The 25,052-nt window shown below is 42.4% G+C and overlaps 1 protein-coding gene across 1 annotated transcript in view; it reads right to left on the minus strand.

Moving 5' to 3' along the window:
- The window catches only part of ntsr1 (neurotensin receptor 1 (high affinity)), a 55,818-nt gene extending 34,645 nt beyond the window's left edge, over positions 1 to 21,173 (minus strand). The window contains exon 1 of the mRNA XM_080444925.1: positions 20,423 to 21,173. Coding sequence (XP_080301051.1) covers positions 20,423 to 21,166 — 744 coding nt within the window. The 5' untranslated portion in view covers positions 21,167 to 21,173. The remainder of the gene's footprint in view (positions 1 to 20,422) is intronic.
- Positions 21,174 to 25,052: the final 3,879 nt, after the last annotated feature.

Raw genomic sequence — 25,052 nt, forward strand, 5'->3', positions numbered from 1 at the left:
CACACACACACACACACACACACACTCACTCACTCACTCACTCAGTAACTCACATTATATATATATATATATATATATATATATATATATATATATATATATATATATATATATATATATATATACACATTAGGTGTGTATATATATTAATAACATCCTGTTGAATTTTACAGTGGAACTCGAATGAATTACTTAGGATATTGTATATTGGCAAAGTAGAGAGGTCAAAGAGAAAACGATCAGAATTCAGCACCATGGATAGCACTTTGACACACAGTAAAGTAACGTATAATGAATGCTATCAAGAACACAACTCAAGAACAAGAATCTGAATCATTCACAAGGGACCAATACGCCGCTGTAGGTCCCATCAACACACAGGCCCCCCACACCATGGGCCCCAGTGCGACTGCACTGTCCGTATCTACTGACAGATAAAGACACAAAATGTGGGGGACAAAGCCTAGATTTGTATACAGACAAACTCTGTTCTAGATGGCTGACCGTAAGAACATCCAGTACCATTTTTATAGTCTAATGCATAACTTGGCTGGGGATTGAACCCCGAACTCGCAGTCTCAGGACGGACGCTCCAACTACAAGGCCACTGAGCTGGTAATCTTGGTGGTAATCCAACAGATTTAATGGTACTATGGTCCAGTGTGCAGACTAGACCTTTCTATTTTTAGTCTGTTTGTTTGAATCATGCATCCGACGCAGTTTAACCCATTCAATCCGGGAACGTATCTGTGTCATTTTATATTTTAGCTATAACCATTCATTTATACTTTGGCTATTCAAAAATAGCAGACATACAAGCTCATAGCGCAGCAATGAGCTTGTAGATCTACTATTTTTGAAAAATCTTGAAAATGTGTGCAAATCTATGAATATATATATTTTTAAAGCGAACATTTTGAACTCAAATCTTTGCTTAGGGGGTCCCTGGAACAAAATATTTTGAGATGGGAGTCCGCGACCAAATACATATCATTTTGGGGGTCCATGACATGAAAAGGTTTGAGAACCACTGATATTATAGCAACATACGGTTTTCAGAAAACTGTGCGTTCCCCGAGCTGTGCACTATAAGAACAATGCTGCTCAGCTTACAGTACAGCACTTTAAAAATATTGGTGCAACTAAATATTATTTTTGGTGTCATTTCTACATTTGTGTCTACTAATGTTTGATTTCAAATGGTTTATTAATGGAAAGGGTGCAGCTATCAAAACAGCCATTGTATTTTATCCTCTCCTCACATCTTTCTTGTTGTCTCTGACTGTACTGTAAGTTAACACTGACGATAAAAGTAATGCTTTGCTATCCTATTCATAAGAATCTAAATGTGTAAAGTGAAACATTGTGTATAGCAGAGACTGTGGCACATGAGAGAAGGCAAAGTGCGCATGCGTTTACCACAGAACCCCTCCTGATGTACAAACTGTATAGCCACGAGTTGTCATCCTGAAACATCTTCTCCGTACTCTGTAATGTCACCACATATTGCGCACAATAATGCAATGTCCATGACAACAACAATTCCTCTACGGACTCTTAACAAACCGAGAGTCCTTCAGAGATTCCACGTCCTGGTGACGCATGCATGGTCCTTTTCCTTTTTGTTCATGTTTCATTTCCATGGCTCGTTTCCATGGTTACGTGATGTCAGCAATGTTTGCTCACCGCTGCTCTCTTTCTCCTGAACTTCTTTTGAAGTTCAATTCAAGTCAAGGATGTTTTAGTTGGCACATCACAGCATTTTAATTGGGATAGGTATTTAAAAAGAGATGACTAATCATTTGACAATGTATATTCACTTTTTATATTCATTTCCCGAAGTCTGTGAGGTCCAGCTACATCCCAAAACACACGCACGCACGCACGCACGCACGCACGCACGCACGCACGCACGCACGCACGCACGCACGCACGCACGCACGCACGCACGCACGCACGCTCAGATAGAGGTACATTAGGTACACTATCTGAAGTCCTTTTGGTGCAAGGCGAGGCTCTGTATCGCTCATCCTATAAGGGCATGAGGTTGTATTGGGTGTGGAGGGTTTGTGTACAGTACTTCTGACGGAAGCCTGACTGGAATTTGTCCAAAATATCATATTGATTCAATACATTAATAAGCTGACTGGCCATATTCATTTTATCAGACACACCCCCTTCCTATACGAACCCATTGTAACTTCAAACTCCATTTTAACCATGTTAGATTCATTAAGAACACCCGTCCTTGGTTCTGGTGACCCTTACCGCCCTCATAATACGTGAGGGGGCCGTGTTTTTTCGATTACTTTTTTCATTTATTTTATAAACAATTTTTACTGTACCAACGTTTTTCCTTCTTTTTTTTTATATATAAATGAAAAAAGTAATTGAAAAAACACGGCCCCCTCACAGATTAGGAGGGCAATATATGTGTATAAGATATGTGTAGGTGCAATAGGGTTAACACTGCATCATCAACACCTCTCTGTAGCTAAGGTAGAATTAGCCTTTCTAATCTTTTCATCACCAGAGATGTCAAAGCTACGGGGCAGTAGTCATTATTGTAGGTGGGATTACTGCTCTTGGGGACTGGGCATGTGATGGAAGATTTCCACATGGTTGCTATGGAGTGTTCAGACTGTGAGCGGTTAAACAAATGACATAAGACCTTATAGCCATCTGCTCATGACAAACCCTCTATAAACGTTTGCTGATGTTGTCAGGACTTGTCTTGTCGTGTTCTGACACAAAATGACCTCACTGTCATCTTGGCCTCTTGAACTCTTCTCACACATCACTTCAGTACCGTCTTCAGACACAGAACTATGGCTATCTATCCAGTGTGTGTGTGTGTGTGTGTGTGTGTGTGTGTGTGTGTGTGTGTGTGTGTGTGTGTGTGTGTGTGTGTGTGTGTGTGTGTGTGTGTGTGTGTGTGTGTGTGTGTGTGTGTGTGTGTGTGTGTGTGTGTACTGTATATGTATGTATATGTATGTATCTGTATCTGTATCTGTCTGTCTGTCTGTCTGTCTGTCTGTCTGTCTGTCTGTCTGTCTGTCTGTCTGTCTATACTGTTTAAATGATATAGTGTAGTGTATCTTCTGAAGTTATTGTCTCCGCCAGGCCTAAGGCTTGGCGAGAGAGTATGTTTTACCCCCTGTCTGTCCGTGTGTCCGTGTGTCCGTGTGTCCGTGTGTCCATCTGTTTGTGAACAGCTAATCTCCGGCACCGTTGGCCCGGTTGCTGCAAAGCTGTGCACACACACTCCCTGGATGCCAATTCAGAACCTCTGCCCCAAAACTTTTACATGGGCCTGTTATAGCACCACCAGGAAGCTGATTTGTGCAAAACACATTTTTTGATAATACTCGTACAAATTGGATTCAAACATCACACAAATCGGTACACAGTACACACACAGTATCTCTATAGTCATGTGATCAACACGGACCTGTCCCATTTTCCATATCACATCCTGATTGGCTAAGATTGCCTTCCAAACTTTGCAGGATTGGTTCGTTTTGAACAAAATGCCTCAAATCATCAACGCAGCATACGATTTCCGTGAAATTCTGCACGCACATTCCCACTAGGCAGAGGAAGAAATGGCACTTAAAAATGTTCAAATCAGCCTCCTGGTGGCGCTAGAACAGGCCGATTCACGTTTTTACCTATAACTGCACCGATCTGCGTGAAACTTTGCACGCACAATCCCTATAGGAAAAACCTTTGCCCTGCATTTTTCACATCTGCCTTTTAGAGCGCCACCAGGAGGTCGACCTTTGGAAAACTCATTTTTTGCTCTTCTCCTTCAGATTCTGTCCAAAAATCACGCAAATCGGTACGCAGTATCTCTATAGTCATGTCATCAAGACGGATGTGTCAGATATTTCATATTCCATCCTAATTGGCTAACATTGGCTTCCAAAGTTTGCAGGATAGGTCCGTTTTGAACAAAATGCCTCAAATCATGAACGCAGTGTGCGATTTTCGTGAAATTTCGCACGCACATTCCCAGTAGGCCAAGGAACAAATGCCAACCTTTTCACATTGGCCTGTTATAGCGCCACCAGCAGGTCTAATTTAACAAAACAAATTTTTGGAACAAAATACCTCAAATCATGAATGCAGTGTCCGATTGCCGTGAAAGGCCTAAGAAGAAATGGCAGCCTTTTCACATTGGCCTATTATAGCACCACCAGGGGGCCACAATAACCTACCTGACCTGGCAGAGACTTGTGCTCCGAGTAGCACTTTTTCTAGTTTTCTTTCTAACGGTCTTGTTATTTGTTACTTAGCTCAGTTAAACATTGTGTGAACATGAACATGTCATTAAGGGAAGGAGTCATTGACAACTGTGTCATAACTGTTTAAGTGTTAGTGCTCTAGGCAATTGCTTGGAGACAAGATTGTTTGTTTGGTAACATTACAACATATCTTCGCAACACATTTTATGATAGCTATTCATTTCTGAGCCGTATACTAAAGGATCCTTCATGCGGCAGATGTACAATGCAACAACATCAATATTTATTCATAACTGAACACGCAATCACATTTTAAGCGGTCCTTAAAAACAACACACAAGGACATAGCACATACAGACACACAAAACTAATTTGTGAACAGATTTATTGAACATCATGCAAGACACAGGGTTTTCTTTCCGCTGTGCTCTGGAACTATAAAGCAGAACTGGTACTGATAAATGTTAAGAGACACTGATGCCAGATGCACCAAGTCTAAAAGATGCCAGAAATAGCCACACTCATCACCAAGATAAGAATGAACTTTAGTGGCACTTTCGCTATCTCGCCTGCTTGCAAATCACCATTCGATTTCTCATACCATATGGCTCTTTTCCGAGACCCAGCCAATTCCAGACTTTCTAATCTTATTAGCAAAGGCACCATTTACTCTAGTTTCAAAAGTGCAAGGTCAGGACTGAGGCTGGATAATGCTGAAATTAATGGGTGTCTATGGGGCGGACGCATGCTGCACGCGACTGTGTGAGACCAGCCTAGGAATCCAAGGGGGCAGTGACGAAGCAGAGACGACAGACCGCTCCCTGAGTAGAGCAACGATGGCTCCTGAGACTACACCCCCACCCTGAGTCTCGCCCTATATCAGGTTTGTCATCCCGTTTCACATTCATCTCATTATGTTTCAATAAATTGTTAAACTTAAGTAGAGGTGGGGTCTCTTACTAGTGAAATGTGACTTTTTTTCTTTCTTTTAAATGTTTATCCCACGATTTTTGTAACCCCATTTTTTTTTTACACCCAGTGCCAATTATCTATGTAATCCTGGGCACTGCCTTCCCTCTGCCAACCTAGGGAGGCCAGGGCCGAGCTCATGCCTCCTTCAATGCATGACAGCCAACTGTCCTTCTTGTCACCTGACAGGGGAGAGTTTCCCTGGTTGGACGTAGCGCGTGGAAGGAACACGTTATTCCAACCAGTTCCTTTCCCCTCCATCAGGCGCCCCGGCTGGCCAGGGGGAGGCAGTATAGTGACCAGGATTACTGCAACATTTTTGTGAGGGTACCTACCCTAGGGAACACGGGGAGAACATGCAAACTCCACACAGAATGGCCCTTTCGCCAACCCCACCTAGGGTATGGGCGCTGATGACGCGGAGGAGAGAACACGCCCCCAGTGCCCACAGCGTCCCCTTCGGGAATCGTACCGTGAAATGTGACTTTGACTGTCTTACTTTATTTTGTTTTACTTTTTTTTTCTCGAGATACGTGAACTGCAGAAACACGCGAGCACACACACACAGACAGATATTTCTCACATTTATAGTAATGATATCTGATATTGTACAGCACTTTGGCTTAAAAAAAAAAAAGAAAAAGCTCCACAAATAAACTCAGCTTGACTGATATTATCAGTCAAGCCGAGTTTATTTATAGAGCTGAATATAAACAACGATGCAGATTACTGTGGTGAACTCTCGTGGGAGGTAATGGGGGGACTACTACTTCCCATAAGGCATAATAATAATAATTATAGTTTGACATTGTTTAGCCTAGGGGTTCTCAATCCCAGTCCAGAGGGCCCTGTGTACAGCTAGCTTTCATTCTAGCTATCTAATCGGTGAATGCAGTACCAAGCAAATGTGAATAGCAAATGTGAGTAGCTCTGTGGTTGAATGGAAAACTAAATTAGTAGCAATCTGTGTCCCTGGATCTGGAGCAGAAAACCACTGCTTCAGTCGTGAGCTATGGTCCAAACCAAACCAAACACTATAGTACACGTGTACTAATAGTGTTTGGTTTGGTTTGGTTTAGCAGGTGCACCTGCTAAATAATTAGCACAAGTTTGGCCAGAGAGGGAGGGGGTAATAATTAAAGCACCTGCAGCAGGTTACTTGATGTGGTCCTTGGTTTGAATACAACCTCTGCCCTGCATGGCATGATTCATTGTACACCCCTGCATGGCAGGCTACATGATGTTTCTGTCAGGCAGTGCAGTTCAGTTCAGAAGCAATCACTCATGTTCAGGAATCTGACCTGCAGTGTAAACCCTACACAGTACACACCAAGAAACACTCAAACACAGAGACTTAATGAAAACACACAAATGTACATATGCGTGTACAAACACACCCACAGATGCTAATATCTCCTGAAACGAACTACCTCTTACCTAGGAATAGCTAAATCCATCTGAGTATGACGAAAAAACGAAATGACTGGCGTGTTAACTACTTTCAACCTAACTTGTCGTCCCTATTTTAGGCATGGTATTATAGGCAAACACTGTCAAAGATATTTAAAAAATCAGATATTTAAAACTTTTAACATTCTTCCAACATAGCAAAAATAGAAGGTCTTCAAGCTCACAACACATCGCTTCGTAACATGTTGAGAGCTTGTAGATAGACTATTTGCCTGCTATTAGTCATACAACGAAGTATAGGGATTAAGCGGTTAATATGGTAAATGAGCCCCTCTTTTCTCTCCTTCTCTCCTCTCATGACTCATGGTCTCTTCAATCACTGGCCTGCTGCTAGAGATATTGTGCTCAAGACAGAACCCTATTTTTCACTCTGGTTCCCTATAGGGCTTCTCGCTGCTGCTGCAAAGATGCAACCAAAGCTGGGGGTTTGTTCTGCCAATGCTGCGCTGGTCTAGTGCCTTTGAGAGAGAAGAGGAACATGGGAGGCTACAGGTTACAGCAGTGATATTCAACTGGCGGCCCGCGGGCCAAATCCGGCCCCTGGGGAGCTTTCTTGTGGCCCTATTCCAGATGTAAATATTTATTATTTTATTACTTTTTTGGTGAGAAGGTAGCTGTCCAGCCGCCATGTTACAAAGCTGCAACTGCTTTATGATTTCTGCCCAATTCTGCCTTACACGTTAAACGTGGAGAAATAAACAGAGGCGTATAAAGCACTTGAAAGCCATACTTGAGTAAAAGTACAGACATCTTAGAGTTGTTTTACACTAGTAAAAGTTAAAGTCATCCATGAGAAAATCACTTGGGTCTGGTGTTAAAATGGAAGTATCAAAAGTAAAAGTAGACCTTTTCATTGTACAAAGAAACAAAACAGCAAGAAATGTTGTCTACTTCTACTACAGTACTTCTCATTACTTTATGAATTATGTAGTTTTCATGTAGTTTAGCGATTCTTTTTTATTTATTTTTAATTTTCAAACCATGCAGATGGGTATCTTGCCTACATCACTAAATTTTCAGTGGCACATCAACATAAAAGAGCACAACAGATGAGTTTTGAGTGCAGTCCGTCCATCACATGCCATCTCCATCCATTTGTAGCCAATGTATTTCTGAATTTTGAGGATGTGATCCATTACATCAAAAAAAGAATTCTCCATCTGCAGCCATTAGCTCGCATTTTTTTGTTTTCCATCTTCTCCATGCTCTTATCAGCTGGGTGCTCAGACATAACCAAAATGCAAAAACCTTTCATTCATACAAACGTGTAAACACCTCACCTTGCCAGTCTGCCTCCAATACTTTTCTCTCAAAGACGCTTCCATGCTAGGGACCCGTGCACAGAACATACTGAAATATCTTCCTATTTTCTTAATACCAAAGCCTGTGCACTATAACGGACTGCCACATGCATTATCCCATCAAACATCAAAATGCATGAATGCAGTATGAAGCAGGCCCTGATAAGTTACCATAATGTTGTTCATTTTTGTTGTAATAGTCTTGTGGCCCCGACTTCAAGTCATTTTACAATTGTGGCCCCCTGCCTAATCTAGTTGAAGACCCCCGGGTTACAGCCATGGTCTAAAGGGGTTTTGACGATGTATTCAATGCCACTTGGCAGAGATGATACAAGTCAGTCTAGAAAAACCTTGTGTCACACACTGTCAAACCTGAGACTACTAAAGCCAAGATGTATCATTGGCCAATAAGAAACTCACTTGGGACATTTGGGGGAAACAAGCCTTGCTCAACCAGGGAGGGGAGATAGAGAGAGGGGACATTCAGACACAAGCCTGTTCCCTTGACGTTCAGGCAAAAGTCCCCTTATTGGCCACAGCTTCCCTCTAAAATGAAATTGAAACTTTGGAACGTGAAATTTGGAGCGTTCATGAGCGATCGCTCATATTGTGATTAACCACAACGAAGCCCAATGTAAGCCGTTGTGAGCTTGTAGATCTGCTATTTTCTGACTTTTGCCTATAATAATGAGGGTCAGCAGGTTGAAAGTGGCGAAAAGGCTAATGAACACAGAAACTCATCGAAGCACTAAATTGAATTAATTAATAATGAATTAACCAAGTCAACCACAGATCGGAGCCTGACAAACTGGTGTGAGTTTGTGTTTCACTGAGGGGGCCTGTGTTGATTCCCGGCCCCATGTCAGCCTCTCTGTTTGCGGGGGAGAGGAGTCATGTCAGTGCAGATGCTCCTTCTGCTGGGGAGAGCCATGCAGAGACACAACAACTGAGACAGCAGGTGAGTTAAAGGATTTATTGATGTGTCCAAAATCAGCAATGCAGGGAAGCAGGTAAACATCGCTACGCAAGAAGAGAGAGAGAGGCGCAGTGAAATATAAAATAAACAATATCTCCTCCCCACATATGCACGTAAGAAACATTATGCTCTCACCCATCTACATGCAGGCCATGTGCAAACACAGCTGTTCTCATGCTAGTTACACACACAAACACACACAGTGAGAGATGTGCTCTCTGTCGCTCTCTCTTACAAGAACAGACACTCACATGCTTTCTCTGTCTCTTGCACACAAAGACACACACACACAGACACGCACACACACGCACACGCATGCGCACGCACACGCACACGCACACGCACACGCACACACACACGCACACGCACACACACACACAAACACACACACACACACATTAATATAGTGTTCTTCTGAGAACTGTCCACTTACTGTACATCGATTTCTTTAATTCCCCTATAGCCCCTATAGCCCTAAACACTGCATTCCTGACCCCCACACTGCTGCACTTTTCCCTCACCCCAACCTGAACCTAAACCTAAAATGGCCCTAGAAAAGTGAGGACCAGTGCAAGGAAGGCATTCGCTCACACTCACACACACGCAAGCACGTATGTACGTACAACGTATACGTGTGCACAGTGTCGCCCCCCCCCCCCCCCCCCCCCCTTATCTTTACATTTTTCCCACGGCCGGACACAGAGCATCACATGGTATGTTCAGGTCAGGCAGGCAGGGGGGAAGGCAGGGAGGCAGTCATCTATAATAACCATATTAGTAAAATCAATATAAAGCCACATATCTCCATTTCCTTATGAATACAATAACCACCATCCAGGAATGAAAGTACTATTACATTACTATTTGGTATCTAACACAACACAGCAGTCCAACGGTTAAATACTTATCCTTTTATTTTGTGTGTGGAACCTGTACTGTACCTGAATGTGTTACGTTCTGAACAAACATCATTTGATTTATTCTCCACTTGACATATTTCCTATATGTATGATGCACACATCTCAACATTCCAACACCGCATCTCTTTCTTGATGATCTTGAAGGACCACTTCACAAATTTTCAACTCATCTTCATATTTGCTCCTCACTAATGCTTATTAAAAGATGGTACAATTTTTTAGGTATGTGTCTCAAAGGAGGACTGTGGACAGTTGAGTGCATTAACCTAAAAAGAAAGAAAGAAGGCGCTCGGGTGGTGCAGTGGTAAAGTGCCCGCCCACCACCGCGGAGGTTGTGGGCTCGAATCCACTGTGGTGCACCAAGGGCCAGATGTGCATGATGAATGGCTGCATGTTGGGTGTGCTTGTGTGCAGCATCCCAATGCCAGCATGTCACATAGTTAGAGTGTGTGTGTGTGTGTGTGTGTGTGTGTGTGTGTGTGTGTGTGTGTGTGTGTGTGTGTGTGTGTGTGTGTGTGTGTGTGTGTGTGTGTGTGTGTGTGTGTGTGTGTGTGTGTGTGTGTGTGTGTGTGTGTGTGTGTGTGTGTGTGTGTGTGTGTGTGTGTGTGTGTGTGTCGTGCCGTGTTGTGGACTTCGGGCAATAGGCAGCGAGAAAGAGAAATCCCAATGTGACAGGGCCAATCAGGTACAGCGTTTTAACTGCTATTCCGTACCACAGTGGAAAGCTGATTGGTTCATGTACTGTAGATGGTGACATGAAATACAGGCTGCGGAGCTTGCAAAACAACAATGGCTGCCCCCAATGCAACAAGAGGTAATGTTAACGCTGGAAGAATAAATACAGCTACAGTATAAGTGCAGTTATTGCAGAAATAGACTCATTACAAAACAACAATTAAACAAAAAACAAGAGTATGCACTAGCAGAGTTTCTTGGCAGAAAAGACGTTTTCACTGTTCTTCCGACTGGATTTGGAAAAAGCTTTATGTACGAACTGGCTCCGTTGGTGTTACACAGAATGGCACTATTCTCGCTGCCTATGGCCGAAGTCCAGACTGATATAGCGGGGAACCTGTGAGTGATCCTACGTGCACAGTCTGGCAATGCCAAGCGAGGACAGGATGTTAGTTGACACAATAACAGCAATGATGTGGTTTTATGAGTTTAATAATTGTGTCTCCTGGTTTGTGTATGTGATTTAACATGGCAATCTCCCCACAAAATGACAGTCGCTATAAAAGCAGACATGATGATCTCCAATATTATGACTGTATTCACATTTGTATTCACATGTGTGTCCTGTTTGATGATCCAACTTCCCCTCGAGGACCAATGTTTGGGGTAACTCAGTTCAATTATGCCATTATTGACACTAATGTAATTTTACATGTTCCAATTTAATTGTTTTTGAGAATAATAGCACCATTTATTTTACAGCATGTAAGTAGGAATACATTATTGCTGCATTGTTTTCATGAACGCAAAGCAATTCAAAAGTGTGTAATCAGATTACATTGTACACAGATTACCAATTGTGAATATTGCACTCAGTCGCGTAACGAGGCAACAGTAGGCCCCGACGCGAGGTGGTCACATGCAGCGGGCCCTCATGAACGCGCATGCACGTGCGCGCAGCGCGTGTGCATGTGCGCCCGGACTGAAAAATGCGCCCGGACTGAAAAAATTGCGGTTATTAGTGGTTTCTGATACTTTTCCCGCGGGTTTGTGACGGATTTCGGGTACATAAACAACGGTTTTGTATCAATGTTAAGGGGCACACCCAGGTTTATTTTTTCATTCATAATTTTGTTTTTTATATTATAATTTTCTTTTTTCTTTTTTTTGGGGGGGTTGGGGAGGTGCCCCTAACGTCATGGGCCCCAACGCAACCGCGTTGTCTGCTTGACGGTAGTGACGCCCCTGATTGCACTGGATTGTATTAATTCATCAGCAACCAGAAAAAAAAAACATTGCATTTGCAAAAAGCAATGGGACTCATTCACTAAGCTTGGGTACGCACAGGTTTTGTACTGGCATATCCTTTCGACGTACAAAGTTTGATTCATCGAAATAAATAGTTTTTCATTTTTTCTTCATGTTAAATCAATTAAAATAGTGCCAAACCTCAAATAAAATATTTATGTGCCCAACATTTTGTCTTTTTTTTAAACACTTTTTTTTTGGTTTATTAAAACAGGGTACATCTAGTGCCAGCGTTCTTACCGTTTACGCTGCTATGTTTGCTGTAGACGCCACGACGAGGACGCTGATGTAAACAAAGGGTGCGTGCACGGTGGTCGAGGGTCCCGACTATCGCCTGGAACAATAATATTTCTAACGTGATCTGCCATTGCAGAGTGGTCGCCCATCGAAAATGGCTCGTTTCCACCACGGTAAAAAGATATGGAGATAAGGAGCTTTTTCTCAAGATTATATAATGGGAGTGGACGGGAGGTAGGTTTTTTTGGCACGGATTCACATCCGTCCCTTCCATTTTACAGGGACCTAGGATGATTCCAAAGTTGAACGCAGTCTTACCATCTGATGAGGATACAGTATGGATGAAATCTAGCGGTGTCCATTACTCCATTTCCAATTCCGATGAAGGACAGTGGATGTTTGTCCAAAGGACGGATTCCCCTCAGTAATCAATAAAGCTCAAATAAATAAATATCAGATATCGGCTAATTTCAGCATCATCTTTTTACCTCGGCAAAGGTGAGCGAGCAATTGTTCAGTAGAAAGGCCCCAAGGGCTTATACAATATCCTTTCCAAGTTTTATTAGCCTTTGGTCGTGAGGTTAAACTTTGTAAACTTCTTATTCTCATTACACATGAGAGTAGGCTATTACTTTATCAATGTTCAGCAGATCCATCGCGTGAGGGACTCGCTTGCCAAGATACACTGATCTACAAGTTGTCAAGGCAGTGCGTCGTGACACGTTGTAAGCTTGCAGATCAGTTAATTTTGACGAGTTTTCGTTTTTCGTCTGACGTTGGATGTTTCCGGTTGCCTTTTATGGTCTCAAATGGGGCGTGGAACAATGCAAATGAGGCACACAGGGATTTTCGTACAGCCTGGGATTCATCATGTGATACAGCTGTGATCAGCACAAATCAAAGCTCTGCACCCCCTTTCATGAATCGCAAGTCAGAATTGACTTGCGATTCAAGCAAAATACCTGTTACGCTCAAATAATGTCGGAAATGTACCACCAGGTTAGTGAATGAGGCCCAATATCTTCCCAGTTCTACGTCTGATGAGGCCTCTGCTGCCTATCCTAAAACTGAACTTCACCTATTTATATTAAAATGGTTTACCCCAAACCAGTACCTCAGAGGGTTGCCTGCCAGTAAAGTGAAGAAAGTGTGGACAAATGATCTAGTGCTTCTGGGTTTGAAACAGCCTCCCAAGTGCTGAGATAAATGAGATGAACAATGAAACATTGGAAAATCAAACTTCTTCATGTTAAAGTGAGTTTTGAAAAAAAAAAAACCTTAAGCATAGGCTTCAAAACGATTGCAAAACACCAATGTACTGCAGTATTGCACACATACAGTACCAGTGCTGTAGACCTTTTACAGTTCACAAAAAAGAAGAAGAAGAAGAAGAAGAAAAAGAAGAAGAAGAAGAAGAAGAAGAAGAAGAAGAAGAAGGAGAAGAAGGAGAAGAAGAAGAAGAAGAAGAAGAAGAAGAAGAAGAAAAAAAATGGATCCTAGTCTAAAAATAAAATCTAAGAGTAATGAAAAGCAGTGTACTAGAGTTGTAGCACACAATAGTCCTGTAAAAGGTAGGACAACTCCCACATTTACTCCCATGCAGTATATGTCTTACGTATGTAATTACATGTTATTATGCCAAGCTCAACAATATGCTTTAAAGTGTTTATTCATACACACATTTTTTTATTTTATTTATTTACTTACTTAGAGTTTGTGTATGGACATTTCCTTTCTTTACTATTAGCTTTTTTGGTCCAGCGCCAGTTGTTTCAAGGACTGAGAGGATGTGCATCATACCTCTTTTTTGTATAGAGCGCACCTTCAAAAGCACTTTAAGTTCTCCGCATACGGTGTGCCACAAATGCGACAAGTTGTACCCATACGGGGTGCCACAAATGTGACAAGCTGTACCATTTGTTGTACAAAGACTAGCCAATTAAATGCTTGTCAATTAAGTCAATCAATTAATTGCTTCACCCCTATTCCTGATATTACGACATGAAATGTTTCTTACTGTTCGTTAAGATAATATGAAGCTTGTACCTCAGTTCATACGGTAGAAGCTTGTACCTCAGTTTTGTCTTTCTAAAACTATTTTACTTCAGCATTCTACTACGTGTCCTTGGCCTGTCTCTGCATTTGGATTCAAGTCTGCCTTGACAATATCAAGTAACCATGGAGAAACTAACATCCGCGAATAGAATCCTTCCCCACTTCTCCCTTTCTCTTTTCCTCTTTCTCTATGTGCGCTACCAAGATCCCTCTCTCTGACCCTGCTCACTTTCATTCTCTATTCTCGCTGTCTCCCTTTGATGCACCCCATTTCTCTCTCATTATCTTTGTACACACTTGTACACTTTGAAGATTTCATTTGGAGATGAATTCCTGAACGATTGTAGCTTTTCCATTCATTACTGTCATCATGCTGCCATAGCAACAGAGACAATGAGGCAAAGCAAAATACGGAGGTTGCTCCAGTCTCATGGCAGCATGAGAGGATCAGATTTTTGCAAATCTGTTTATTGAATACGTGCAGAAACCTTTGTATCAGTGGTCTTCAATATGATATAAAGGACCCCTAGGGGATCCTCAGAGTTACTGCAGGCAGGCTGCCAAATTTTGTGGCTGCCAAAGTTTCCCCCCCCCAAAAAAACATTTAAATGTCTGAAAATACACATGAATAAATGAATCCAACATAATATTAGAAATGATAATGTGTAAACAAACAAAACACAAAACATTTAATTTACACCACTCAGTGCTGTCAAACGAATCGTCACTTGGAGGCAACCCATAGTCACTTAAAGGAGAGTTCCGGTCATTTTAGGTTGTATGTTTGATGTGTCGCTAATCACTCACCAACATACAAAGGAACGCTGAATATTTCCAGATCTGCCCCTGTTGTCCATTCTGCAGACCCCTTGCAGCGGCATAATGGGACAATCTGGCACACGCCAGGTTCTGTGAGAGAAACAAGCAACCAGCGTCATGTCTTTCTGCATTAGCGGTAGCTCATGAGGGACATTCAGCGCATGTTTGAGTATCATGAGACTCCGCGATGAGTACTAGGAGAAAAAAAACAGACTTTGCATTTGTTAAAATAGGCGATTTTCACTCTTACACAGTTCTCCCATTATGCCGCTGCAAGGGGTCTGCAGAATGGACAACAGGGGCAGATCTGGAAATATTCAACGTTCCTTTGTATGTTGGTGAGTGATTAGCAACACATCAAACATACAACCTAAAACTCTCCTTTAAAAGAAAAACGTGTGGAATAGTTCCAAGCTAGTCTCAAATTTCTCAACGGGCAGCAGACATTGAGCTAGCTTTAAAAGTCTCTTATCAAGTTGCATTCTCAGGCTTTCTCAAAAAGAAGAAATTGACAAGGCCATATCTAACGGCAAACAAATCACATCCTCTTCTCCTTTATTTGGGGGACGCTAGACTGGATGCACATACATATAATAAAATAGCTAAATAGAATGCAATAAAAGCCAGGGTTTTTGTCGAGCATTGTCCTTTTTCAAAGTCCATTAGCACCAGCTGCACCAGTTCCACTGCTTTGTCAATCTTCCGAACCCATTACTTGTGCTGCCGATAAACATTAACATTTAACGCTCTCAAACTACAGGCCAAAGTGTTGAACATGAGTGCATGTGTTTTTAGTTAATGTGTACCAGTGGCAATGGAACCCATAGGCAAAAGGCTGTGTCAGTGACATGCTCTACCAGCTGTGCAACACAGCAACCACAATACTTGTGACCTACAGTCTCCCCCTCCCACTGCAATTCAGTCACTGCTGTGAATACCTATAGAACCAGTCAACTTATAAACATCTTGAATGCAAAGTTTTGCAGGTGTGCTTGTAAGAAACACACATACAGTATAAGCACACATGTACACTATGCATAGACTTGCACACAGACACAAACACATGTGCTGTATGTGCATGCACCTACCTAGACACTTTTGAAACATTATTGCTAGATAGAGGGAAAACTGAGCAGCAATGAAAGATTTTTATGTATGGAAATGACAGGATACCTGTTCACCTCCCAGCTTTTCATATGTGTGAAAATCACGCAATGTCCTTCCGGTAGCACTTTTGTCCCCATTCAGTTCTCTAGCCATGCAGTGTTCAACCACAGCCTTGTGCTGTCCTTGACTTTCCTCTATCCAGGTCAGAGGTCGCGTTAGTCCGGTAGTTGCCGGTGTTGATAGATTTTTTTATGACAAAGACCGGAAAATATAAATCTCTCCGGACATCCTGACCGGCAGACAATGACACGGCAGTTCATTATAATAATTATCACCACACATCAGGCACATTTTAAATACCTCTGCTTCGCAAGCTCTCTCTCTCTCTCTCCCACGAACACACACACACAAGTTACACCTATTTCCTGTTAATAATAACCTGTGTAAAATGTGCTGCCTTGGAAGGTAAACGGGAGACACTCTATTGTGAAGGTAAGACTGGAAGAAGAGAGTTGTTGTTGCTGCAAAGTTGTCGGCAGTTGAAATGACAGATCGCCGGCGGTCAGATTATAAAGTTGTGTATTGAACAGTCAAAACAAGTTGTATCATTACGAGTTAGAATACGTCACAGACCCTTTCAAACAAGAGGGCACTTTTGAGTAAAGATGGCAAGTTGTCTTACCACAAATTAACAACAATGCACACTCATTTGAAGATGAAACATCCAACATGGATGCCTAAAGACCCTTCACAACAGCTATCCACACTGCGACGGTCGCAACCAGCCAGGTGAAACACAACACCTAAACCTAAAGGTTGACACATTAAAATGTTACCACTTGAACTGAAAACCTCTATTAGGAGACTACAAAATCACCACAAATAATGAACTGAATTAATTAATTAATCAACTTTCCCACAGCTGTCCCAACCAGATGCACCGACGGCACCCACTGCCTATTAGCTACAGTATAACCAGTGGGTAGCCTATAATGTATTGCCTTAACAGGTCAGCTGAGCCACGTTATGAAGGATTAATCTGAAGTGCCCATTTTTGTGCAGAGCCCTTTGATTAGAAAACGTGTTCAAACGCAATTGAATATTGAGAAGAAACCATTATGCAAGCAGCATACGTTCAATGCACAAATGGTAATGTAGCTTAATGTATTTGCGCAAGATGAACTTGTAATATAAATGTGTATATTACTTATTTATGTTCAAATAGCCTAGTTCAATCCTAAATATAATGCTGTGTTAGGCTGCATTTACGCACCTGCTTGTCATTAATGCATACAAAATAATATATGACCGTTATTTTTGTCATATTATGTCTGATACATTTTAATTATTCCGGACATTACGACCGGCAGTTTAAAATCCTAACGCGACATCTGATCCAGGTATGATAGCAATACCAGACTAGAGACCTCAGCCCTACCATTATAGACAGTTAGACACATAGAGGAGAGGTACAGAGGTGCAAAACACAGCAGGATGAAAGGGGCACTTTGCCAAACTTTTACATGAATCCTCTTGTTCTATTGTGACGACTTCCCAATGAGTTCTGTGCTGAGACCTTGCTATCCCAGTGATAGAAAATCACCAAGTTTTAACTGTAGGCTGCCGGGGATTATGTGAGATTTTCTTGTCCTCCTCACAATAGAAGCCAAATGGAAAAGCAAAACATATGTCTCATAGCGCTTTAGACCAACAGGTAAAACATGTATTTATTTTTAAGAATAAGAAGATTAGCCATCATGACAGTATAAAGATACTGTAGCAATAGCAATAATTAATAGCACTGAGCTATTTTCGTTTTCAACCGAGGAAACCCTGCCTTCAACAATGTCCCCAGACGCCTGAATCGCCAGAATAGTTTTTTTTTTATGGCCGTAGTGATTCAGGGGCTGGAGCCAGGGTGGGTTTTATTTGGCTTGCAACACAATCATACCATGGAGTATAAATCGGGCATAACACGGTAACGTTATGAATGCAGCTGTGCACTCTATACAGTTTATATGGCAGTGAATTAATCCTCTTAGATGTTTCTGATCTGGTGAAGTGGCATGTCTAACTGCAGACTCTGCAGACACAGTCAAACAGAGTTTTAACTCTACAAAAATTAACGTTAGACAGTATGACCTGACAAGCCAGAAAATAGCAGATCTACAAGCTCCGATTATATTGCAACACATTGTGAAAGAAAATCGTATCGTGAGCCCAGTATCATGAATGGTACCTAATCGTGAGTTGAGTGAATTGTTACATCACTAAAAGAGAGTATAGGAACAGATAGAACAGACAGTGAAAATGAGGACTGGTGATGGTGACAATAACAGTGGTGACCAAAATAGCCATTATTTGTGGTGTTGACTGAGGATCAATACAAAAAAGCTCATTTTGGTATCAGAGGAAATGAGCGTGAACGAGAGCAGGTACTGCACTGTACCGCCAAACCAACAAGCAAAAAAGGGCGCACACCAATTTTGCTGAGGTGTTGACCACAGTGCAGAAGACTTTAAAGAAAGAAAGAGGCCACACTGCTCGTAGCCATGATGCAAAACATATTTTAATATGCCGCCTTACCCCTTATACCTAAAGCCATATTTTATATATTTTTTAAACATTTTAAAATAGTTCAACTAGCCGATCTACATCGACATGTTGTGCGCTTGTAGATCAGCTATTTGAGGATTATATGTACGCAAGATAGGGCCCTATATGTGTACTGTACACCCTACCTCATTATTTGGGTGATTGTAGGCAGACGTTTCACTGATTTTAGAACCACAACCCCTCTTCTCTCTATACCCACTCTCACCACTGATAAGAGGCAATCACTTGCACTCAACATACAATACACTGGCAGTGCAGACCCTATGGATAGATTTTTACGCTTCAAGAGTTAAACTGACACTCTGGATTTTACAGTGTAAAAAAATCTCATTTAATAACTGTCTGTGTGTCTCCCGAGTGCAGGCTTCTGATCCTACTAAGTGCACAAACTTGAGTAATAACGTATCAACAACCCTGAAATTCAACCACAGAAACCCAAGAGAGGGGAACAGATTGCTGTTTGTATGATCTGTAGAGAAGCACCATTGGTGAGTAATAGCCTGTTGCTGTTGGAGACCCGAGAGAGGCTGTTTAATGTAACTGAGCATCCAAAGCTCATTGTGTAAAGCGTGTGTATGCGGACGCGCGTGTTTGTGCGTGTGTGTGCGTGCGTGCGTGAGTGTGTGCGTGCGTGTGTGCGTGCGTGCGTGCGTGCGTGCGTGTGGGTGGGTGGGTGCGTGTGTGTGTGTGTGTGTTTATATGCAAGTATTCACATAATATAAACAGAGGCACGCGGGTCTAACCGCATAGTGTCTGGGGTGAACATTCTGCGAAAATAGCAGATCTACGAGCTCAGAATTCTTTCATGCTGCTACTCGCTGTGAGCTTGTAAATTGGCTATTTTCAGTGAAGAGATTTAGAGTAGGGGGGGAAAGGAGGGGCCTAGTATAGACCCCTGTGGGACTCATCAATTAACTATATAGGGTTTAAGTGCTTAACAGTGTGCATGTGTACAGCATGTGTGCAGATTCCCAAATTCCCTTTTCACTCAGCTTTTACACACACCCGAAACATAGACATGAAATGTGGAGAGATGGTGGAGTAGTTAGGTGTCAGCAGTGCTCAGGGAGAGGTGAACCTCTTCAGCTACCAGGCCACACTACATAGAATATAACTAGTCCGTTATGGACTTGAACCGGCCACCCTCCGGTTTCCTGGCCAAATCATATATGCCTAAGGACTGAGTTTTTGCGAACATCTATGTAGGATTTCTCACAAATCCCTTAGCTATTAACCCCCCACCCCACCCAACACACACACACACACACACACACACACACACACACACACACACACACACACACACACACACACACACACACAGCTTTTGGATCAATATGACAGTCTTGTATCAAGGCTAACAACGCACACGCCCGCACGCACGCGCACACACACACACACACACACACACACACACACACACACACACACACACACACACACACACATACACATACCACACACCGACCAGATTTCATAATAACTCTGAGATCACCTGTTGCCTAAGTGGTTTGTAGGCTATAGTGCCGAAGTTAGCCCTCTACTCTACATGAAGAATTAGATTTAAAATCATATAATGCAAATGGTCAGTGAAATTCAACAAGTACAAGAGCTCTATGCTGAGCAGGTGGCAAAAACCACAGCACAGGCATGACACAATAAAAAGGCATGAACCCATGCGTAAAATAAAGCTCATTTTACGCACTAATAACAAACACTCACCTGGAGCACCGTCTTCATGGTGACAGGGGAGACGGTGGGGGTGCAGATGATCTCCCCGTTCTTGACTTTCTGGCCCATGGTGAAGAGCATGGGGCTGGCCAGGCTGAAGGACGCCAGCCACATGGCGCTGATCAGCTTCTTGGTGCGGCTGCGGGACATGATGCTCTTCGCCTTGAACGGGTGGCAGATGGCCATGTAGCGCTCCACGCTCAGGCTGGTGATGTTGAGCGCCGTGGCGTACGAGCAGCCGTCGCGGAGGAAGTAGTAGCCGCGGCACACGGCGTCGCCGAACACCCAGGGGTGGTGGAACCAGATGAAGTTGTAGAGCTCGATGGGCATGGAGAGCACCAGGATCAGCAGGTCGGAGACGGCGAGGCTCGCCAGGTGGTAGTGGACGGTGCTCTGGAGGTTCTGGAGGGACTTCTTGGTGAGCAGCGTGTACAGGGTGATGGCGTTGCCCAGGCTGCCGATGGAGAACAGGACGATGTAGATGAGGGTGACCACCACTTTGGAGTAGACGTCCGTGTTCACGTCCAGGTCCTCCTCCTCCGACAACGACCGGGCCGTTCCGTTGTTGTCGAAGGACGAGAGAGAATCGTTTCCAAAGAGTCTCTGCGTCAGGGCGCTCAAACCCGCCAAGTCGCTCTCGGAGAAAGTGAAGTTTATATCCATAGTGTTTTGCGTGGATATAAAACCATGAATGGAAACAACAGCATATACGCTTTGTTTAGGTTCTGTGCACATTGATCAGATTTCGCTTGTGTGAATGGGTGGAGACGAGGAAAGCCCGTGCGTAAAGGGGTGAAGTGGTGGTGGGAGGAAGCCGCTCTGAATCGCACGGATCAAGCCGTGGCGCTTTTATATTTGGCACGGCAGTCGGCAGGAGGCGTGCTTGGCTTTGAACCTTGAACGGTGCATGCACAGACATTCATGATTAGACTGTTCTAATGCTTGCAATATAGTCCATTGATATTGACCATGGAAACATAAAATCTAACCAGAAGGATTATATGTGACGTTAGTCAAAGTTGCAGTGTACACATTTTTCAATTTGATGCAATGTAAATCTGAACAATTTATAACTTTTAAATCACACTCTTTTCGTGTCACGCATGCATGTATTTCCCTAAAACTAGTATACATACACATACATAAAGTACACTTCTCAAAGACTTTCATGCCAAGGACCCCAAATTGATGAATGTGGCCACAGACCCCCATCTGAAAATATGTTGTGCCAGGGACCATAAAAGAAGATTTTGTTCATTCTTTTCAAAATTATTCAAAAATGTCCAAGATTTTTCAAAGATTTTATAGGGTTAGAGTGGAAAACAGATTTTGATGCCATATTAACTCATTTTGCAGGGGAGTGGGACCACCTGGAACCCCCTCAAGGACCCCTGGGGGTCCCCGGACCCCACTCATGAGAACCACTGACGTAAAGTAGCCAATGCCATTTCTGACTCAACATCAGACCCCTGTCACCCACACAGTCACACATATGATATAGGCTATAATGCACCCTGCCATGCCGTCTGATGATGTTTGGCGGGTGCCTTGGCCCTACATCAGATTGCATTCAGGATAGCAGAGAAGATTGTGTTTCCCAGTGTTAATGACCCAGTACAGACTATATTATCAGGGGGACACAAACTGAAAGGAAATGTGATTCTAATGGTTAAATCACTGCTGCTGATGCTGCTGCTACTGCTGTGATCAATGTAGCAGAGCATGCTATGTTTCTGATCCTCACTGTTAGTCTATATTTCTCTGTCTGTCTGTCTGTCTGTCTGTCTGTCTGTCTGTCTGTCTGTCTGTCTGTCTGTCTGTCTGTCTGTCTGTCTGTCTGTCTGTCTGTCTGTCTGTCTGTCTGTCTGTCTGTCTGTCTGTCTGTCTGTCTGTCTTTCTGTCTGTCTCTCTCTGTGTCTCTCTCTCTCTCTCTCTCTCTCTCTCTCTCTCTCTCTCTCTCTCTCTCTCTCTCTCTCTCTGGAAATAGAAATGGAAAGATTTTCCGACTTTTGCACTCAATGCACTGGCTTTAGGGGCTGCAGCCCATGGCACCAAGCTTGGGGGCCGGCGGGGGACTCCAAATGCTGATCATTAAAATAAGCATGCTCTAAAAATGCACACGTCATGAACGCTTTCATGATTTTCAAGTGGGCCCTGATCCAGAAAAGTTGAGAACCACTGAACTAGAGTTTGATAATCAAAGTGTCTAAAAACAACACTGCACTGATGGGAAATGTCCATATGAAAGGGGCTTTTTTATTATGAATATCAAAATGAACAATATTTCATTTTGATATTCATTATAACAAGCCCCTTTCGTAACTACTGATGGGAAATATAAATTATTTAAGGAGAACAGCTAACAACGCCTGAAACACAGATGTTATTAGGTTACACAATCCAGAAAGAAAACCATTTCTTTGGACTTGTCAAACTATTAAAAACATAGTGGTCAGAATGACCACCTTTCCGAATGAGCATCAACTACATACTTGCAGCCATATCGTAAATAATGATAAATACAAACATAATAATAACAAGACCAGGAGACCTGGTTCTGCCAGACCCAGACTTCACATGACGTGTCAGCCTGTGTCTATGCCCATGTATGGACGAAAGGGGGACAGACTTTTATGGCTGGGGCCTAAGGACAAAGTGACCAAAACCAGTTTTTTGCCCATGTATGGAGAAAACAGGTACAAAACATGCCCATGTATGGACGAAAGGGGGACAGACTTTTATGGCTGGGGCCTAAGGACAAAGTGACCATGCCCATGTATGGAGAAAACAGGTACAAAGCCTCATGTAAGCCAGACCCCCTGGGTCCGGCAATAATGATATACTATACATACATACATACATATATATATATATATATATATATATATATATATATATATATATATATATATATATATATATATATATATATATATATATATATATATATATATATATATATATACATATATATATATATATATATATATATATATATATATATATATATATATATTATTAGTCAACTGGATGATAACACCACATTTCCTGATAAACACCTTTCCATTCATTCTAATCCTCTACTGTACAGTATAATGTGTGAAATCAGAAGTGTAATATTTCACAAGAGCACACAGTTCTAATGAACACACAGCTTGAAGCGGAGCAGTCAGAAACTGCGTTTCACAGAGGACTGTGTTTGTTTTGTTAAAAAAAGGACATTTCACAAGAGCACATCTTGACAAGTTCTAATTAACAGAGAGCCCGAGGGCCACTTTCTCTGGAACAGTAAGAAGTTGGGCCAAAGCAGGCAGTTGCGCAAGTGGTTTCTTAGAATAATTGTAAACACGCAACAAGTGCAACTAGAAAGGAGCACTCCGCATACCTCCGCCAAGCTGGGTGGCCTACCCAGGGCAGTGTAAGTCTTGGGCTGCAGCGATTAGGAGCCAAGGATGCTGTGGGGGATATAGCGTTTCTATGGCTATATGGTTACACTTTTAAAACTTTATTTGCAATGTCCCTGGCCTTTGGCAGAAGTGAAAGTGCTTTTGAAGGTGCGCTCAATAGAAGCCCTTCAACATGCGATTCCAATTTGGATTCATTTTAAAAGGATTCATACCTGTACATACTGTACAGTGCATGATATGAACAAAATATGAAGAAACTATGCTAAGAAATATATATATATAAATACTGCATCGCAACTTTATGCCTCCACCAACCTTCAGCAGTGCCTGTCCAGACTGATATTTTAGTAGTTAAGACTTTGAAACTTTGAAGACTTGACAGTGACTTTGACCTTCTTTGGCCACCTACTTCCAAACAGTTCATTCTTGAGTCCAAGTGGACATTTGTGCTAAATGTCATGAAATTCCCTCAAGGCTTTCCGGGGATATCACATTCACAACATCGGGACGGACGGACGGACGGACGGACGGACGGACGGACGGACGGACGGATGGATATATGGACAATCTGAAAACAAAATGCCACTGGGCACCAGCTGTCCGCGGTGGAGGCAGATCAGTTTATCTATCCCTGTATTATCTATCTATCTATATCAACCAAAGCAGTATTACACGTTACAGTACAATGGCATGTGTAACATGTATACAATATGCTTAAAACAATCTGTAGTAGCCTATCTTTAAGACAAGATAAGATGGTCATTTAGATATCACTGGTTTAATATTCAATTTACACAGTGACAGTCACAATGAAGTCGAGGTTCGCCTCAAACTCGAGTCCCCATCTCTAGGCTGACACATGCCTACTGACACATGCCTACTGTATTTGACCGACTACATCAAACGTGAGGCAGACTCTGTAAACAGATATTTTATCTTATCGATGGTGGATACTGTTAATGTGCATGACAACAGAAAGGAAATTCAACTCAAGGATGACAGTTTTACACACGCACACAGCGCAAAGTATTTAAGGGAGGTTTTAGCACATCAAGGTAAATACAGGCTTTTATTTGATGTATGATGATGCATCAATGTTGTCAGTTACTTGGAAGTCGGATTTCAAGAACTTCCACAGAAATGGGAGTTAGAATTTCAAGGGAAACTGAACCGGTTTACCTGGTTGAGTCATCATTAGTAGGAAATGTGCCCAT

The sequence above is a fragment of the Gymnoscopelus braueri genome (genome assembly GCF_963280865.1).
Source record: "Gymnoscopelus braueri genome assembly, chromosome: 12".
Lineage (NCBI taxonomy): Eukaryota > Metazoa > Chordata > Actinopteri > Myctophiformes > Myctophidae > Gymnoscopelus > Gymnoscopelus braueri.